Here is a 17,052-nt window from a genome sequence, read left to right as displayed (position 1 = left end):
ATGGCAGGGAATTTGGTTTCAGAAAAAGTAGGGTAGAGGGAGGTCACGATTCGGATTGTACCTTCAGCACCATGTCAATCGCCAATGACAGATCAGTGTCCAGTGACACATTTCCAACAGATCTCCACCTGCTGTACACAGTGAGAGAACTCACGACAGGTGTGTTGCGGAGTCAGGCGAGCGTCCCCTCTGCCCAATCAAGTCGTCCGGACCGATTTCGGGGCTCGGCACGCTCGGTCCCTCCCTGTTCAGGACGACGTGCTAGCTTGTTTTGTTTACAGACGGGGCGGAGGGGATGACGGGGGGGAGAGAGAGAGGGAGAGGGAGAGAGAGGGAGAGAGAGAGAGGGAGAGAGAGAGAGGGAGAGATGGAGGGAAGGTGAAGGGGGAGGGAGGGGAGGGTGCGAGGGGACCGATGAGGGAGAGGCCCCCCCTGCACGAGGGATTTGGCGGGCGGGCCGCTGCATATGCTCCTCTGGATTACACTGATCCAACTTAATGCATAAGACGATGCAATCATTCATAACGACAGAAGCGGCGAGGGGCCCACGCCAGGCCTCCGCTGCCGCTGCTGCTGCTGTTGCCGGGCGCCATCTGCCACCGCCGGGCGGCTTAACTTCGAGGAAGATGGGAAGTGGGCGGGGCTCGCCGCTCGCCGCTCGGGATCCACTGATGTTGTCGCTGAGGCACGGCTGCTGCCCCGACGCCCCTTAATCTCCAACCCCCCCCCTCCCGCCCTCCCCGCCATCCACCGACCGCTCCTGCGATCCCAATCATCCGTGATGAGTGTCGGGACAGACACTCGCCAAGGTTCGAGGAAGGTGGGGAAAAGGAGGGAGAGAGAAATAGAGATGGGTAACGAGCTAGGTAGAGAGATAGACTCTCTTGGTGGCGTGCGAAATAGAATACATGGTCGGCATGGCACTACTCCTACGCTGTGCAATCGTTCAATGGGAGTACTGAAGACCGCATACGTCACTGCTACAGTGAACAGACTGTCTAATCTCTCGAAAGAACGTCCCGGAAAATAGTGTGGTAACAATGTGAGAGACAACCAGAGCCGTCTGCCTTCTCCCCCCCCCTCTCTGCAACAACCAATAATCTGTCCCAGGGCTAATGGGAACATTGATAATATTGACCTGCTGCAATTTCAATCAGTATGTGTTAATTATCATGGATTGATGGATTGTTATAAGCAATAGCAGGGTGTCTGTCACGGCTAGATATACAGTGTGTATAAACTGTATTGTCTGTGTATATTTGAAATATTTACATTTTTCACCAGGCTATGAGAAAAACGAAGTACAAGACTTTCAAGGTGAAACTGCAAAAGCGATAAACCTGATGAATAATAAAATAACATGGAACTTCTTCTACTCCCTTTCTTTTTTGTCCTGCTTGAATGCCCCCCCCCCCCTACAGAGAGGCAGCCCAGAGACCCCACACCACCCACCACACACGCCAGGACAGCCCGAACCCCACCCTCCCCACCCAGCCACCAGACCAGGACTTGACGACAACACCACCTTCCTTCAGCTACGGGAAGACCCACAGAAATCCAACTACTACCCTTTTGGAAACCTGTGCCTTTAACCAACTTCACCAGTGACATATTCTTTCTTGAACAAGCAGCTTTTTATTGTTTTTGTGGGGGGCGTGGTGAAACTCTGCAACAGGAAGTGACACATGGATGGTACGATTTGACACTGGCCGACTGATGCTGTGTGACTGGGGAACAAGCTGCGTTCTCTCTGGAAAAAAAAAATGAAACTAAATAAACTCAGACAGGGCATGCAACCTTTGATCATTTTGGAGTCCTAGCTTGTGTTTTTTTTTTCTACAACTTGTGTTAGTGATTTACTTCATATTGGAAGAAATCCCTATATGTGCAATATCAGTCCATATTTGTGTGAAGTTGTCATGTGGAAGTAGACTTTGGATGACTTTGCTCATTTAATTTATTTTTGTAATGCATTTTTGTCCTGATTTATATATTTTTCTATACTGATCCATGTACTCTGACCGAAGGATGAAAAGATACTCTATACCTAGTTAACAAGGGGGAGGGGACACCTGCTATTAAAAAACAAAAATGGGGTGCTAGTTATTTTTTCCCCACAGACTGGCCCCCTCTTAACCCAATCAGGGCAAAAGCCATAGCCTATCTCAAATAATACCTTACAAGTGGTGTTAGGACTTTATCAGGAAACACAACAACATTCCCATAAATAAAGACTGGCATGAACAATTTTCTGTCATTCATAATATTGTGTAAGGCAGTGTGTGGCACACTTCTTGTAAAAGTCACCAAAAACAGGCAGTGCACTTGAGAGATATTTTGGTTTCTGCATAGGGGCCTGAAGTCTGAAGTAGTTAGCCATTCTCTACCTTCGTGTGGCCTGTTCTTCTTGCCGAACGTCAAGTTATTTTGTATTTCTTCCTGCATATCAAGGAATTATGTGGCATGAATGCGTGTGTGCGAGTGTGTGTGTGTTTTGTCGACTGGAGGGTTACCAAGTTGAAGACTGTTTATTGTTTTGACCCAATTTCTGCCATTTGTGAATTGTGAAACCTGGATCCTTTAAGCTGATATCCTTGTACTGTGCAGACTGGAGATATCCAGCCTTATTCCTTACTATTTTCAACCCATCAAAATACCCGACACGAATCTCTCCCTACTTCACAGTGTGTATCATTCATGTACACAGCTGTGCTGTACTTCTGACGCCGACAACAGTCCATCAATAGCACACTAGGAGCTTGATTAAATCAGCCACGCGCACTGCAGTGTTTACATGGTTAGCGCCTTCGTTTATTCCCATGAAGTCTGACAAAAGCACAAAGACGTCAGTGTGCTGGTGACCCTTACCGTTCCGGAAGGTACTGATATTAGTTTTAGAGAAAGGCCTGCTTTTGAAAGGTTGGCAGAAGTGGGTGCAACTGTTAACAAAGCTTCTGGTTTCAAATGAGTCCTGTCCTTCGTTCATCTCCGCCCAGAGACATGCTGTGTATGCTAACAGCCACTGACGTAGTTTCCCCTGGCCCTGTGAGTCGTCAATGGAGTATGCTGCCTGTGAGTGTGAATCGTTTCTGTGGAGCTGCCTCCCTCCATGAAGTACCTTTGTTGACAATGTTTCCCAAAACAAAGCTGCCAAATTGGTCTGAAGCCAAATTTATGATGTTCTCTGTATGTAACTGGTTTAAGTGTTTCACATGTTAAACCTCATCCCTTTAAATGTTACATTGTGTTTTTAACAAAATCTTATTTGTTAAATTGTTGATATCTTCTGAATATCATAAGAGTTATGGAATAAACTAAATCAAAGAAATCTAATCTGGTTTCGTTTTTTTCCTTCCAAAAACATTATAATTATGTTACTGCCACTAGGGGGCGACATTTTTATAATATCACAAAAAGGAAAGTAGGACCATCTTGATCTCTCTTTGTATTTCACGTGGGCAAATAGTGGGGAAAGGGTCGAAGCTCCACGCTTAAAATAGTTTGAAGTTCCTAGCAAGCAAGAAATCACCTCGAACTTTTCAGTGGGTAGATTTTGAACATGAGCTAGCTGGCTGCATGATTTATGCTGGTTAGATAACTAGCTAGCTATATTATTTTAGGGAGAAAGGGAGCATATTAACATCTGCTATGAAATTGCATCCATTATCAATCTTTGTTATTAATTTAGGTTTGAAAATGTATATTGGGCATGTTTAATTCGTCCACTCTAGATCAAGACAGTTATCCTACCTAACAACAAATAATAATTGACTTGGCGGCAGTTGTCTTGTGAACCAGCACCATGTCAAGCAGCAGAGGCGGAGAGACTCATGCCGGTGGCGGGAGGAAGAGAGACCCAGAGGAGCACCAGAAGCAGAGGAGAAGAGCTCTCCAAGCCCGCCATAGAGCCACCCTAGCCAGCCTGTTCGAGACACTAAAAACTGTCGTCTGTCCAACTTCCAACAAAACTCCTGCCAAGGTACTGTATGCACAGACCCTTGAGTCATACTCAGGCGGATTTTAATGCTTGTATAGAATGTTACCTGCTGTCACAGAAAACATCTCAATATTAAACTAAATCAATTCCCTGCGATGTAATTGCATCAGTGGAAGATCTTGGACCATGCTAAGGGGTTTCTCCGTGAGCAGGAGAGCTACCTCAGCAGACTGCTGATGTTGAAGGGTGAGGGTCAGTTACTGTACACATATTAGTATATACAACATGTAATAATAATGCCTTTATTTAGCAAACGCTAGCTGCAGCCAAATACTCTACTACTGAGGTATACCCAACCCATAATATATGTGCTATCCCAACAGTCACACATTTGTTTATTCAATTGTTTTTATTTTTACGGCCACTCGCAAGGAATTTACCTCGGTAACGAAGATGGCCCACGCAGTTTGGAAGAAGTACGAGAGGAATACCGCAATGTATACCCTAACCGCAGGTATAGTTGGCTGTAGCCTATCTCTGTAAGTCTGATTAACGGCCACTTGAGGGCAGCAGCTACCCATGTCTCTGAATAGAACGTGAACAGCGAGGCAAGCTAGGCTGCCAAATGCAGAGCTGGATTAGTTTACAAGGAACAAAGTCGATTTATATACGAATCCGTGTATTTGAAAGTAAACATGTGGTGAGAGCATACCCTGAGCAATATACCGGGTCAGGATAAAAACGGAACGTGCTTAACTCCCCGTTTCCTTTCGACAGTTCCTATCGCTCCAGAAGGAAGGGCTATAGATGGCCAGGGCCTGATGAAGAGGAAGAGGGGGCGGAAGAGAGCAGTGAGGAGGAGGTGGTGTTGGAGGAGGTCATGGATGAGTCTGTCCCCTCACAGTCATCCGTCAGCTCTGCCCCCAACATTCTGGAGTTTGAAGGGTGGGTGCCTCGAGGCAGTCTCTGCGTCACAGACAGGGGGGGCTTACACATCGGACTGGACTTGGAGCATGGAGTAGAGCATGACATACCCTGGGCTTGGCCGATCACAGTTACTGTTCTAACCAGCAGCAAGCCGAGTCAAGCACAGTTGATTTACTGAGTTGACTCGGTTGTAAAGCACAGAGCTTCATTGGCATTTAACCAAAGCTCCTAGTTGCACATTTGCTGTTGATAGTAGCTGTATCCACACCAGATAGCTGCTGTTGGATCAGTGCTAGCTGCTGAGGTCTTTACGCTGTTGGATCAGTGGTGAGTAACTGCAGCTCAGGGCCCGGGACCATGAACACCTGTCCTGCTTGTTATCTCTGGGGCCAAGACAAACTCTTATATCTCTCCAACCACCCACAGTCTTCTGTCTCTCCCCCCCCCCCCCTCTCTCTCTCTCTCTCTCTCTCTCTATGGAGAGTGATTTAGGGATTCGATTAGATCAGTTCATTCACGATGGAAGGTTGCGATAGCCGACATCCTCCCTCACAAAGCAGGAAATATTGTGTGGCCCTCACTAGCGTGAAATGAAACTCTAAATTTGAACTGCAGAAGAGATTATCAACAGATCAACTGAAAGTCTCACAGCTCTCATATCACCGTGCAGTATCTACCTAGCTTTCAATTTTTTTTCCTCTGTAGAGTGTCTACCTAGCTTTCTAAACATGTTGGAACTGGTCCTGTGTAGTGTCTACCTAGCTTTCTAAACATGTTGGAACTGGTCCTGTGTAGTGTCTACCTAGCTTTCTAAACATGTTGGAACTGGTCCTGTGTAGAGTGTCTACATAGCTTCCTAAACATGTTGGAACTGGTCCTGTGTAGTGTCTACCTAGCTTCCTAAACATGTTGGAACTGGTCCTGTGTAGAGTGTCTACCTAGCTTTCTAAACATGTTGGAACTGGTCCTGTGTAGAGTGTCTACCTAGCTTTCTAAACATGTTGGAACTGGTCCTGTGTAGTGTCTACCTAGCTTTCTAAACATGTTGGAACTGGTCCTGTGTAGTGTCTACCTAGCTTTCTAAACATGTTGGAACTGGTCCTGTGTAGAGTGTCTACATAGCTTCCTAAACATGTTGGAACTGGTCCTCTGTAGAGTATCGACCTAGCTTTCTAAACATGTTGGAACTGGTCCTCTGTAGAGTATCGACCTAGCTTTCTAAACATGTTGGAACTGGTCCTCTGTAGAGTATCGACCTAGATTTCTAAACATGTTGGAACTGGTCCTCCTCTCCTCCATAGGTACATGCTGTTCTACAGGCAGACGGTGGAGAAGCTGGTCTACTGTGGGGTGCTGGGGCCTGGCCAGACCGGCCTGCCCGTGGTGTCAGACGCCATCTCCGGCCTGTGGGACAGCATGTCCCCGGAGCGCAGGGCCGCCTACCAGAGCTTTGCCCCCCAGCAGGGCCCTCCGTCCTGGGGAGGGCTCTCAGACAGGCCCCCCGGGTCGGAGCCCCACCTCCAGACCTCCCAGGCCGACAGCCAGGGAGCCACTGCCTCCTCCACGTCCACGTACGAAGAGGTAAAAGCTCGCCATTCGTCGGCGTAGAGATGATTTACCCGGGGAGCGCCGTCTATTAGCGGTTGTTGAAAATCAACCCAGTATGTTCGGAATGTCGGTTCGGCAGTCAACGGTTGTCTGTTCGGCAGTCAACAGGGATGAATGATACCTGTCACGTCAATGACGGTTGCCTTGCGGTTTTCATCAATTGTTCTTCTTCAGTCGCTTTTGCGGGGGCCATTAGTAAGGTAAAGTCATCCCGCAGCTCTCGTCATCCACTCTCTTCCACGGCTCCTCCGACGCCCCCCCCCCCCCCCCCCCGCAGCGCCCTCGCTGTCTCACCGTGGCAATGCAGAGAGCAGCCTCTCGGTCAGGGGAAGTGACGCGGTCTCCCCTCCCCCCCTCGTCGTAATACGGGCTGCGTCTGGAACAGAGGCACAGCTGCTGGGCTTGTAAACACCCTCCCAGCATCCAGGCGGCTGGAAACGCTCCGCCACGCGCGAGAGGGACCCCCGTTAGTCGTCGGCGATACGCGGACATAGTAGGAGCTGCGTCCATATTTCATATAGGCTTCATACTGTAGAGGGTTTTTAGGGTTGAATATTGCATGAGCCCGACTCATGTTTTGCGTCCTTTACGGGGGATGAATCAATGTGGCGGACTCACGCTGGGGCGTGGCATCTTTACGACGCAGCTATCGGAGGAGCGAGGGCACAAGCGGGAGACTTCCTGTTTGGGCTTACTGACACCCGTGTTGGTCTTCCTGTCTCGACGGCAGGACCTGCTCCAGGACGCCTGCGACGTGATGAAGAAGGAGATGGACTCCGCTGCCAAAGACAGGTGAGGTGTCCACACAACCACGCCACGCAGCAGTCGTATCTGTCACCAAGTCTACGGCCCCTCAAACCCAACAGTAAACGGAACTACACAAAGTGTAGCGGGGGCTTGGAAACCACCAACCAGCGGCCAAAGTTTTGTCCCCAGTCCCCCCCGAATTAAAAATCCTTCGCTCTCTTGGACTGTGTTTCGGGCCTGTGCCTTAATAGGAATTAGAGAGCACCCCGGGCAGTCTTTTTCATAATGCATGTTGGGAGTCAGGCGGATGAAGGGCAAAGGGGCTGTGGAGTGTTTCTGTTCTGGCCCACACGCCCCACCTCCCTCCTGGGGCACCGTCAGTCAGGCGGCACATTAGACGACTCTTCCTCCCCCCCCCCCGGCCCCTGGCTAATTACCATGACGTGATAGACTGGGGGTTAATAAGAATGGCTGAGGTCCCAGTCACTCACTGTCACGGGGGGGTGGGCGTTGGGGGGGGGTAGGAGGGAGGAACTAAGAGACTAAGAGAGGGAGAGACTGGGGTGGCAGAGATGAAGGGTGTGGAGTTGACCAGGAGATGGAGAGAGATGAGGGGTGTGGAGTTGACCAGGAGAGGGAGAGAGATGAGGGGTGTGGAGTTGACCAGGAGAGGGAGAGAGATGAGGGGTGTGGAGTTGACCAGGAGAGGGAGAGAGATGAGGGGTGTGGAGTTGACCAGGAGAGGGAGAGAGATGAGGGGTGTGGAGTTGACCAGGAGAGGGAGAGAGATGAGGGGTGTGGAGTTGACCAGGAGAGGGAGAGATGAGGGGTGTGGAGTTGACTGAAAGGGTTGGGGGGGTGGGGATTGGGGGAGGTGGTGACGACAGAGAGACAGGCTCCCCTGGACTCCCTCAGGTGAAGGAATGTTTACAGTCACAGCACGGGCAGGTAGGGGTGCACAGGCGTGTAAGCCCCCACTCCCCACCACAGACACGTTCACACACACACCATGGGGGGGGGTGTGTGTGTGTGTGTGGGGGGGGGGAGGGGTCTGGAACAGTCTCCTCACGTAGCATCCTAATCGAGAGTGTCTGAAGCGTCCCGATTGAAGCAATCAATCACAGGCTGCAGGCAGCCCCTCCAGGACAGAAGCAGTGCACATAGCAGAACGTAACACGGCACACTGTCACACACACGCACACACACTCACACCCTAGACCCCCTCACACACAAACCATAAGACACCCTCACACACGCACAATCACACCCTTGACGCCCTCACATGCACACACTCCCAAACCGTAGAAAGACGTCCACACCAAAGCAAACATCTTAAAGACACGCGCGCGCACGCCACTTGTTCACTTCCACACACTCAACAGAGACACTTTCACCTTCCAGTCAACCTGGAGAGCGCCCGTGTGGGCACACACATGTGAACACATGACAAAACCCCCACACATTCATGTATGCTAACGTCCGCACGCCTGGAATGTACCCCCCCCCCCCCATAAGATGACCACTTTCTAGAAGCGTCCACTCCCAAAGTCCAATTAGTCGGTGTTGTTTAGCCCTCGCTGGGGGTAAAAGGCTGGGAGGCAGGGGTGTAGAACTGAAAGAGCTTTTTTAGTACAACACATTAAACATGACACTGTTCCATCCCACGTCACGGAGAAGCACTTTGTCCCCCGGACAACGCTTCTAACAGTGCCATGCATTATCCCCCCCCCCCCCCAACCCGGCCGCACTCTCTCGTAATTACACGTTTTGGCTATCGCCAAGGCAACGTACAGAAAACAAGTCGCGGGCGCTCTTCGTTAAATGCCAAAAGCATTTAGTCCTCCCATCTCCTCACATCCCCCTTTGCTCGCTCCTTCGTTTATTTTTTATTTTTTTTATTTTTTGGTAGTCCGGTCACAAGGGAGGGGTGAAAGTTCAACGCTAATTGGCACATTTGCTTTAGAACTTGGTCCTTCTCTGGGAGCAGCCACCCCAGTGTGTGATGTATTCAAGCGGTGACCGCGCGGTCGAGAACAGAGCAGGTCGACGATCAGTCGAGAGGGGAGCGCAGCCATGGCGACCCCCATGCACACCACCCCCCCAGGTCTGGGCCATTAAGAATTCACTTTTAATTGGGTTTCTCTGACCAACACTGGTGGACCGGGCCTTGACCGGACTTCAAGCGCACGCTCACACACTCACAGCAAACCACCGACACCGGCGTTTGATCGATGTGCAGGGCTGTGAAGACCCTCCCTCCTGCATATTATAATGCAGCATTGATTCGGTCCATGGAGAGAACCTCCTTTCCCCTCTCCATCCCTCCAGCCCTCCTTCCGTCACCCCCCCCCCCCACCACCACCACCATCATCCTTCAACCCCCCCTCCCTCTCTCTCCCTCCCTCCTTCCTCTCCCGATCTGGAAAAGCAGGACAGAGCCAGAGTATCCTTGCGGCGCCCCCCCACCCCCACCGTTATTAAAACAGGGTAATAACCCCACAGCTCACCCCGGCCCCTGATAAGGAAACAAACAACGGGAGAGAGGGGGGGGGGGGCGCCGCATCACTAACCGCCTATCACGCTCTCCCCCCCCCCCAAACCCACACACATACCTAAATTGCCTCAGTTTCTCTTTCTCACATACACAGCTATTCCTTATCTGCTGACACCTTCTCCCTCTTTTGCTTTCAGACGGGTCCCTCTCTTCTCTCTGTCTCTCACACACACACACACACACACATACACACACACGTGGGATGCTTCCCTCTGCACGTAGACACCCAAGGCTGCTCTTTGTAGCTGGCGTTGAAGACTCTTTCTTTAAGACACCACCTGCCCCCCTCAGTTTGCTAACCAACCCCCCCCCCCCCTTTTTTTCCTCTAGTTATGAGGCAGACGACTCCCGTCAGAGTGGTGACCTAGAGAAGCTCCGAGAGGTGGTCATGGGCCTCGTCAAAACCCAGACGCCCCAGAAGCAGGAAACCCCCCAGGTGAGGACTGGAGGTGTGATGTCACAGGAAGCGCAGGTTTAGGTCTCGGGAGAGCCTGTGCTGGTAAAACTCTCTCTCTCCCTCTCTCTCTCTCTCTCTCTCCCTCTCGCTCTCTCTCCAGAACCTGAGTGTCACTGATAACTATGATGAGCTTCAGCTCAGGTGTTCAGAGTCGTTTGACAGCGAGGACATGTGAAGAAGACACACGGACAAAAACAACATTTTCTTTTTCTCTTTCCAGTACATGTTTGATGACTAATTCATTTTTTATTGTGTTCAGAAAAAGATAAACACATCACAAATTACAGTGGAGCCTTTGTAGAATTGTTTGTGGCATTTGTTTGCAGTGCCTGTTTGATGTACCAAAAAAGAGAACTGCATCAAATTTGTTCGGTATTTGTGTCTCTTGAATGTAAAAATGTTTTATTGGATTTGTTTACAAGTTATACCAGCGAGAAAGATATTCTATTAGATGTTTTTTTTTCTTTTTACTCCTCTTCATCATTTCAATTTTATATAAATATAATGTTGGCAGCTGTTTGACTACCAAGTTGACATGTTTCTATTTCTGTTTCGAGTTATCATCTCGGTGTGACACGACATCAACACATCACCGTGAATCTTTAATGACCGTGTTTAACAGAAGCTGCGCTCTGACTGACAGAATGAGAGGACGCCCCCCCCCCCCCCCCACTGCACACCAGAAAGCTGGCGTGACACTCAACGGCTTCCATGAACAAAGATCCCAAGTCCCCCCCCCCCCCCTTCCCGTCAACACGTCTGTGTCGATCCTCTCTCTCGGCCTCCGTCGACCGCAGGGCCGCCACGGTTCTCCAGACAGGTCGGGCTGAAGATGTTTTCATGAATAACCCAGTGACGGAGCTAGTTCTGCATGCACTCTCGTGTCGTATAGCCACGTTCCCTGTGTGTGTGTGTGGCTGTGTGCTCCTCTGGTACACCTTGTGGGGCTTGACCTGGGGAGGCCAGGCAACATTAGGTGCTAATGCTATCAGCACGGCCAGCCTCTTCCAGTCTGGTACTATAGACATCAATGCAACACTTCTCAAATGGCCTGAATTCTTGAAGGATCCCTGGCCAAATCCCCTGCATTACTTTTTGAACTGAAAGAAAAGGGCGGACGGCTTTCAAAACATCCGCTAATGCTTCAGATGAGAGGAACCGGGTTGTCCTGGGATGTTTATTGAAAAGGAGTAAAAGGATGTCTGTCTGCCGGTGGGACCGCGTGGACGCAGCGCGGACGCAGGGGAGGAGATGAATCATTTCATGAAGACGTCGGCCATTTTGTCACTTTCCAGAAAGCATTACTGTGTGTTAGAGCGGGAGGGGGTGAGGAGGAGGCAAACAACATGGGGAAAAAAATACCGTGTACACAATTACCTACCGCTCTGAAGTGATGCCACGATTTGTCGTCGTGGTTGGGTTTTTTTTTTTTGCCACGACAGCAATCACCAGCTGTCCGTTCCGGCTCGACGTGAAGGTTTCTCCAACTCGTTCTCGACATTTTAAAGGGACAGCCCCGCGGGTCCGTGGCGGCGCCGTGCGGTGCACGCGGCGCCGACGGGCGAGAACAGAAACACCACGTAGACCCTCTCGTCTCGCTCATACGCTTTTTATTTAGGTAGCAGCATGTCTGTCGGCACTGTCCTAGTTACACACCTCCGGTTACTCCCCTGCAGTGCACCGCCTGCAAAGCTACACACACACAAACGCGCACACACAGAGCCAATAACCATCTCCACTATGACACACACATACATACACTCCCCCCCCCCCCCGGTACAAACACACACACACACGTTGTACTGCAGCAAGCCCTTGCGTGGTTGTGAGTCGTGAAGGCCCAACCGAGGTGGTCGGCCCGACCAGTACACCACCCCTCCCAGGACCAGCCCTGCTGCTGTTCCAGATACCACCCCCTCCCTCCCCTCCCCCCGGACGGTACTGGCGACGCCACCATGAACCTGGACGGAGACTTACGCGCGCACACACGTAAACCTCCCGTCTGTCGTGTGGATCTCCGGGTCGCACTGGTGGTCGTTGTACATTTGAAACGCTGTCCTGGAGTCCTTGAGACTCTGATAGTCATCTGGCACCGCTTCGCCTCGTGAGAGGAGGCAGTTCAGTGTTGCTGCCCCCAGGACTGTAAACACATACTTGATAGCTAACACTGATTCAGGTCACAATAATAATAAAAAAAATAAAAATAAACACGTTGATATCGATGAGCAAACAAAACCATGGGTGTGACGGTTCGGAGAGCGTTCGATTGCGTCCTCGTCGGTTCTGAGAGAAGAGAAGGTTCTAGACCCTGACGGCATGAAATTGGCAAGATTGAACACGGTCCTCTGAGCAGTGTATGGTGTGTGCTGTACCTGTCAATATTCCACTTCATGAACCTTTCATGCGGGGTACACACACCTAACCACTGACACACACACACACCCTGACCTTTACATAGCCTACAGCAGGCTCTTCTGACGCTACGGCGCCAAAACACACACACACCAATCATTCCAGTGTAGCTGATACCCGACACCTCGAATAGCAATTGTTAGGATGACCTACCGGAGTCCTTGTACGGCGCTATCCCCGTAACGCGAGTTGGAAGATTTGTTTTGATCGATATCGAGAGATTAAAACAAATGTCACAATAAAAGATGGCCGACCGCGTATCGCTGGATATGTCATGGGAAAGACCTCTTCGCAATGTGCCCAGACGTACGCCGCCTCGCCTTTATCCCGCAGCCCCTGCGTACAGTGTTTGCATTCCCTTGAGAGTGATTCTGGGGGTGTGCCGTCAGTCAAATCATTGCTATTTCATATTGGCACGACAACGAAAAAGAAAGAAAGAAAGACGTTCTGATTCGCCAACGTGTGGACACAAATGTGAGCCAGCTATACTCCAAAGCTTTACGCTCAAGTCTCCCCACGCTTTTTGCTAAGCATTGTCCTGGAGGCAATCGCGCGCACACACACACACATTACATAGCCCGGCACACAGCAGTTGACACTTAGTCTCTGATATGGCAAGGCAACTCATGTCTGCTTTCCGAGGCTAACGCTAGCCTGTCCGTCACTCTCCGTTCGCCTGCGGCGGCGTCCGGTTTCCTCCCCCGTCTGTGCGATGAGCTGCTCCTCCTCTGCTGCGGAGTCGCTCCACGCCAGGAACAACCTGTAACCGAGCTAGACCGCTCACACGAGGAAACCAGTCCACCGTGTCAACGCTTCGAACCAGGCTTTCTCTACCCAGGGGGGAGGGAGGAGGGGGGGATGAAGAAAATGAACAACAACAAAAAAAGTCCTGGATTGCACTTCACTCCCATCGGGTGAGACAAAAGTTTAGGCGCGGTGACCTCACGGTTCCCTCTCGAAGGGTCAGAGGTCACTTGCAGAGCCAGGGCGCCATGCCTCCGGTCTCCGGTGGAAGTCTGAAAGCTCCAAGAGGCTCCCCCGCACGGAGCCCCCCTCTCTCCCCCCCACCCCCCGCTCCCTTCCTAGTCGGGGGGAGAGAGGGTTTGCAGTGGTGGCTAGCTGTTGTTTTCCGCCGTCATGTATTTGAGCGCGGCGAAGCCGTAGCGCCGGGACATGTTCTGCTGGAACTCCTCCTTGAGGGTCTTGAGGCAGACGCGGTACTGCTTGTTGGAGCGGAACTTGGTGATGTCGAAGCTGGGCGCGTGGGGCATGTGGATCATGTAGGCGTTGGGCAGGACCACGAACTCGTACTCCTGCGGGGGGGACGAGACACGCACGGCTTTACGTTCCTGCTACCTGACCCCCCCCCCGCCCGCGTCCTTTCCCTCACGTCCCTCGTTTCCTCCACTTGCACTCTTGACGCCTTTCTCCATCGTTTAGATTATGCAGCTAGTTCAGACTAATCAATACTGAAGCAGTGGACCATACTGTTTTCTAACTTTCTGACTGTGTTATTGAGACTGAATTATAGTCGGGTCAATACATACTAAATGGATAATTGGAAAAATGAGATCATTATTTCCTTTAAATTCAGATCAAAGCCATCTCATCACCATATATACATGTATGTATGAAAAGTTAATGAGGATGGGTCAATTATAGATGGGGAGAGATGTATTGCCCCACACGTACGTACGTACGTGTGTGTGTGTGTGTAGAGTACCTGAGCGTCCAGCTCCATGATGTGGGCCACCTTGTTCCAGCCGAAGCCCACGAACCTGCGGTCGTACTCGGGGCTGTCCCTGCGCACCATGACGTAGGGCTCGAAGTCGGCCTCCCACTGCACCCTGTACGGGGTGGTGGCCGTCCGCCACTTGGCAAAGTTGGTGGGGGCGTGGCCCTTGGTCCACACGTGATACCTGAGAGAGAGAGAGGGAGAGAGAGAGAGGGAGAGACAGAGAGAGGGAGAGAGGATTAGGTTGGCCATTGAGTCCAGAAGATACCAGGGGCAGATTATGCTTATTTGACAAACTGCTTTTGAACTTGTTTTGGTATTTACTCTGACTGTTTTAACAGTAATCCATGAGCACATCGGTTTACATGTATTCATTTAACGAGACACTTATCCGCCACCACCCACCCATACAGTGCATATACTTCAGTAAGGGCATCAGGTGATGTCATACTAAACTGCTCGAATGCGTTTGGCCTTCCCGTGAAACCAACGGACGGCGTTCCGGAACGCAACGAGCGCAGCGACGGCGTCTCCCAACGCAAAACGACAGAAGCGAGGGGTGAGTGTAGGCAGGCGAGGCGGGCGAGGCTTTACCTGAAGGTGAAGAGCGTGCCCATGTCCAGCTGGGTGAGCAGCTCCGCTTTAGACTTGGGGTAGGACAGGCGGTAGCGCAGCGTCTCGAAGGCCGGCACCACCAGGGCCTTCTTGGTGTTGCCCATGTCCAGCTGCACCACCGACTTCCTGCAGAGACACGGGGGGTTCGGGGGGGGGGAACCTATCAGAGAAGCTGTGCTTTGCACCTGTTGAGCCTGGGTTAGGCTTAGCGACGATCACTTCAGTCGAGGCGGACGCCCCACATAGAAAATGCATCGAATGTTATCGTAAAAGTAAATGATCGAGATGGGGCTCACGTCGCTTTGAGAAGGTCAGGGAATGTGAGAATGAGCAGGGTCAGGCTAACCCTATCCTTGGAGGTGGAAGATATATACTTCTACAGTACTTCATTTCAGCAGGGCCATCGAGAGGGAGGCCGTTATAAAGAAGCTGTTCCCCTCTGCTCTTTCTTAAAAACACATCCCTGTGAGCTTGTGGCTGTACTGTACCAACACTTGACCTCAGCTTGGGCATAAAAAAAAAAGGCCTCGGTCATTCTAATGTGGTGGAGGCCAACCTCCCCCCCCGCCCCCCTCTCTCCGGTCCTCCCGCTCACCTGAGGTACTCGTAGAGGCCGTACATGGGCAGGAAGTCGATGTCGGACAGGAACATGTAGGGCGTGTTGACGTGGCGCATGGCCACGTTCCTCAGCAGGTTGACGGGGTAGAACTGGCCCTCCTTGTAGACGACGTGGTAGCCCACGTTGCCGCGGCCCATCAGCACCTCGGAGCCCTGGGCGTAGCGCAGGAACTGCTGCGCCTCGGCGTCCGACAGGTAGAGGGCCAGGCTGATGGGGCCCTCCCAGTGCTTGCAGATGGCCTCCAGCATCTGGAGCCTGGAGGGGGGGGGGGGGAGAGGGGGAGGAGGGGTTGGTGTTAGAGTGGAGGAAGAGAGAAAGGAAGTGAGAGAAGGAGAGGGTTGGGGGGAGGGTGGAAGAGAGGGAGGGATGGAGGGAGGAAGGGGATGGTATGAAGAGAGGAGAAAGGGTGGAGGAAGAGGGACATCGAAGGAGGGGGCCAACGGGGGAGAGAGGTGGAGAGGGAGGAGGAGGATTGAGGAAGGGGCTGCCCTCACTGCCGGGGCCCCTCTGCACACGGCCCCTGCATGGTGGCTACAGGAGCTTAGGGGTGGGCGGATCCATCGAAAGTGTCGATAGTGTCGATACCAACGTTGCTGTCGGTATCGATCGATACTCGCGCGACGAGATCGATGACGTCCGATTGGCGTCTTCGTCACATTCGGTACACAACTCCCCTTCCGTCATTAGCGGTTGTGCAAACAGCGCTCCTCTCACTTCGCTCAAGCCCCTCCCCCACCTCCCCCTCCTACCCCGCCATGCTGGGAGGTGTTGCCGGCGTGTAGTGCAGTAACACGACTCAGCAGCACACTATACTAACCGTATTTTGGACAAAACTCTCAGTCCTGTGTTTTATTATGATCATGACACGAAAGTAGATAAGCTGCTTTTCTACGTAAAAAGTATCGGTATCGGCAATACTGGCCCTGGTATTTACTTGGTACCGGATCGAAGCCAAATGTTGTAGTATCGCACGGCCCTAACAGGAGCCCCGTCCCTCACTCGCCCACGCCCTCTTTACTGTGGAGCGCCGAGCGCTGCGTTTCCCACAACAAAACGCAGAAGCTGAATGAAACGGGCGCTCCCCCCCCCCCCCCCCCGCCGCCCTCTCATCAGAGCTCATCCAGTCCCCCTTCCGCGCTGATCCACTTTTAGCGGCTCGATTTGATGAATTCTACGGACTTGCCAATAAGCCGCGTTGTAGCCGGCCGCGCTCCGATGTGAGATCGATGCCGGACTCTGCAGGAGTTTCAGCCGATCCGGTGACATTTCGGACGCAGCGAGGAGCCTTGGCTCTCGTTTGTGGGGAGCGCATGAGGTGTTCTCTACAGGAACGACAAAAGGCTACTTTATTTACATGCCGGTGTGTGTGCGTGTGTTTGTGTGCGTGCATGCCGCTTCTGTGTGGAGGGAGTCATGCTGTTCCTAGTGTGTATGCTTGTGT

General features: G+C 51.7%; 2 protein-coding genes across 5 annotated transcripts in view; one reads left to right on the top strand and one right to left on the bottom strand.

The window, feature by feature from the left end:
- The first annotated feature begins 3,443 nt into the window (after positions 1-3,443).
- On the top strand, positions 3,444-10,743 carry LOC134037915 (stimulated by retinoic acid gene 8 protein-like). Of its 3 annotated transcripts, none has more exons than XM_062483483.1 (9): positions 3,444-3,542; positions 3,799-3,979; positions 4,108-4,189; positions 4,370-4,451; positions 4,715-4,882; positions 6,166-6,445; positions 7,203-7,264; positions 10,104-10,209; positions 10,331-10,743. In XM_062483483.1, exons 2-9 carry the CDS (start codon positions 3,803-3,805, stop codon positions 10,403-10,405), a joined length of 1,032 nt encoding a protein of 343 aa, XP_062339467.1. In that variant the 5' UTR covers positions 3,444-3,542; positions 3,799-3,802; the 3' UTR covers positions 10,406-10,743. The 3 variants fall into 3 exon arrangements, with proteins under 3 accessions (XP_062339467.1, XP_062339468.1, XP_062339466.1); XM_062483484.1 differs by having other exon boundaries at positions 3,783-3,979; positions 4,108-4,183; XM_062483482.1 differs by having other exon boundaries at positions 3,783-3,979.
- Positions 10,744-11,820: 1,077 nt separating this feature from the next.
- large1 (LARGE xylosyl- and glucuronyltransferase 1) overlaps positions 11,821-17,052 on the bottom strand; it is a 43,866-nt gene continuing 38,634 nt past the window's right edge. For both annotated transcript variants that reach the window (XM_062482759.1, XM_062482760.1), the window contains 4 exons: positions 15,588-15,866; positions 14,972-15,118; positions 14,366-14,561; positions 11,821-13,955 (listed from right to left, as the gene is read on the bottom strand). In XM_062482759.1, the coding sequence (XP_062338743.1) occupies positions 13,758-13,955; positions 14,366-14,561; positions 14,972-15,118; positions 15,588-15,866 (820 nt within the window). In that variant the 3' untranslated portion in view covers positions 11,821-13,757. The remainder of the gene's footprint in view (positions 13,956-14,365; positions 14,562-14,971; positions 15,119-15,587; positions 15,867-17,052) is intronic.

The sequence above is a fragment of the Osmerus eperlanus genome, chromosome 17 (genome assembly GCF_963692335.1).
Source record: "Osmerus eperlanus chromosome 17, fOsmEpe2.1, whole genome shotgun sequence".
Taxonomy (NCBI): Eukaryota; Metazoa; Chordata; class Actinopteri; order Osmeriformes; family Osmeridae; genus Osmerus; species Osmerus eperlanus.
The sequence above is the reverse complement of the archived record's forward strand: the minus strand, read 5'-3'. Positions and strand labels throughout refer to the sequence as shown.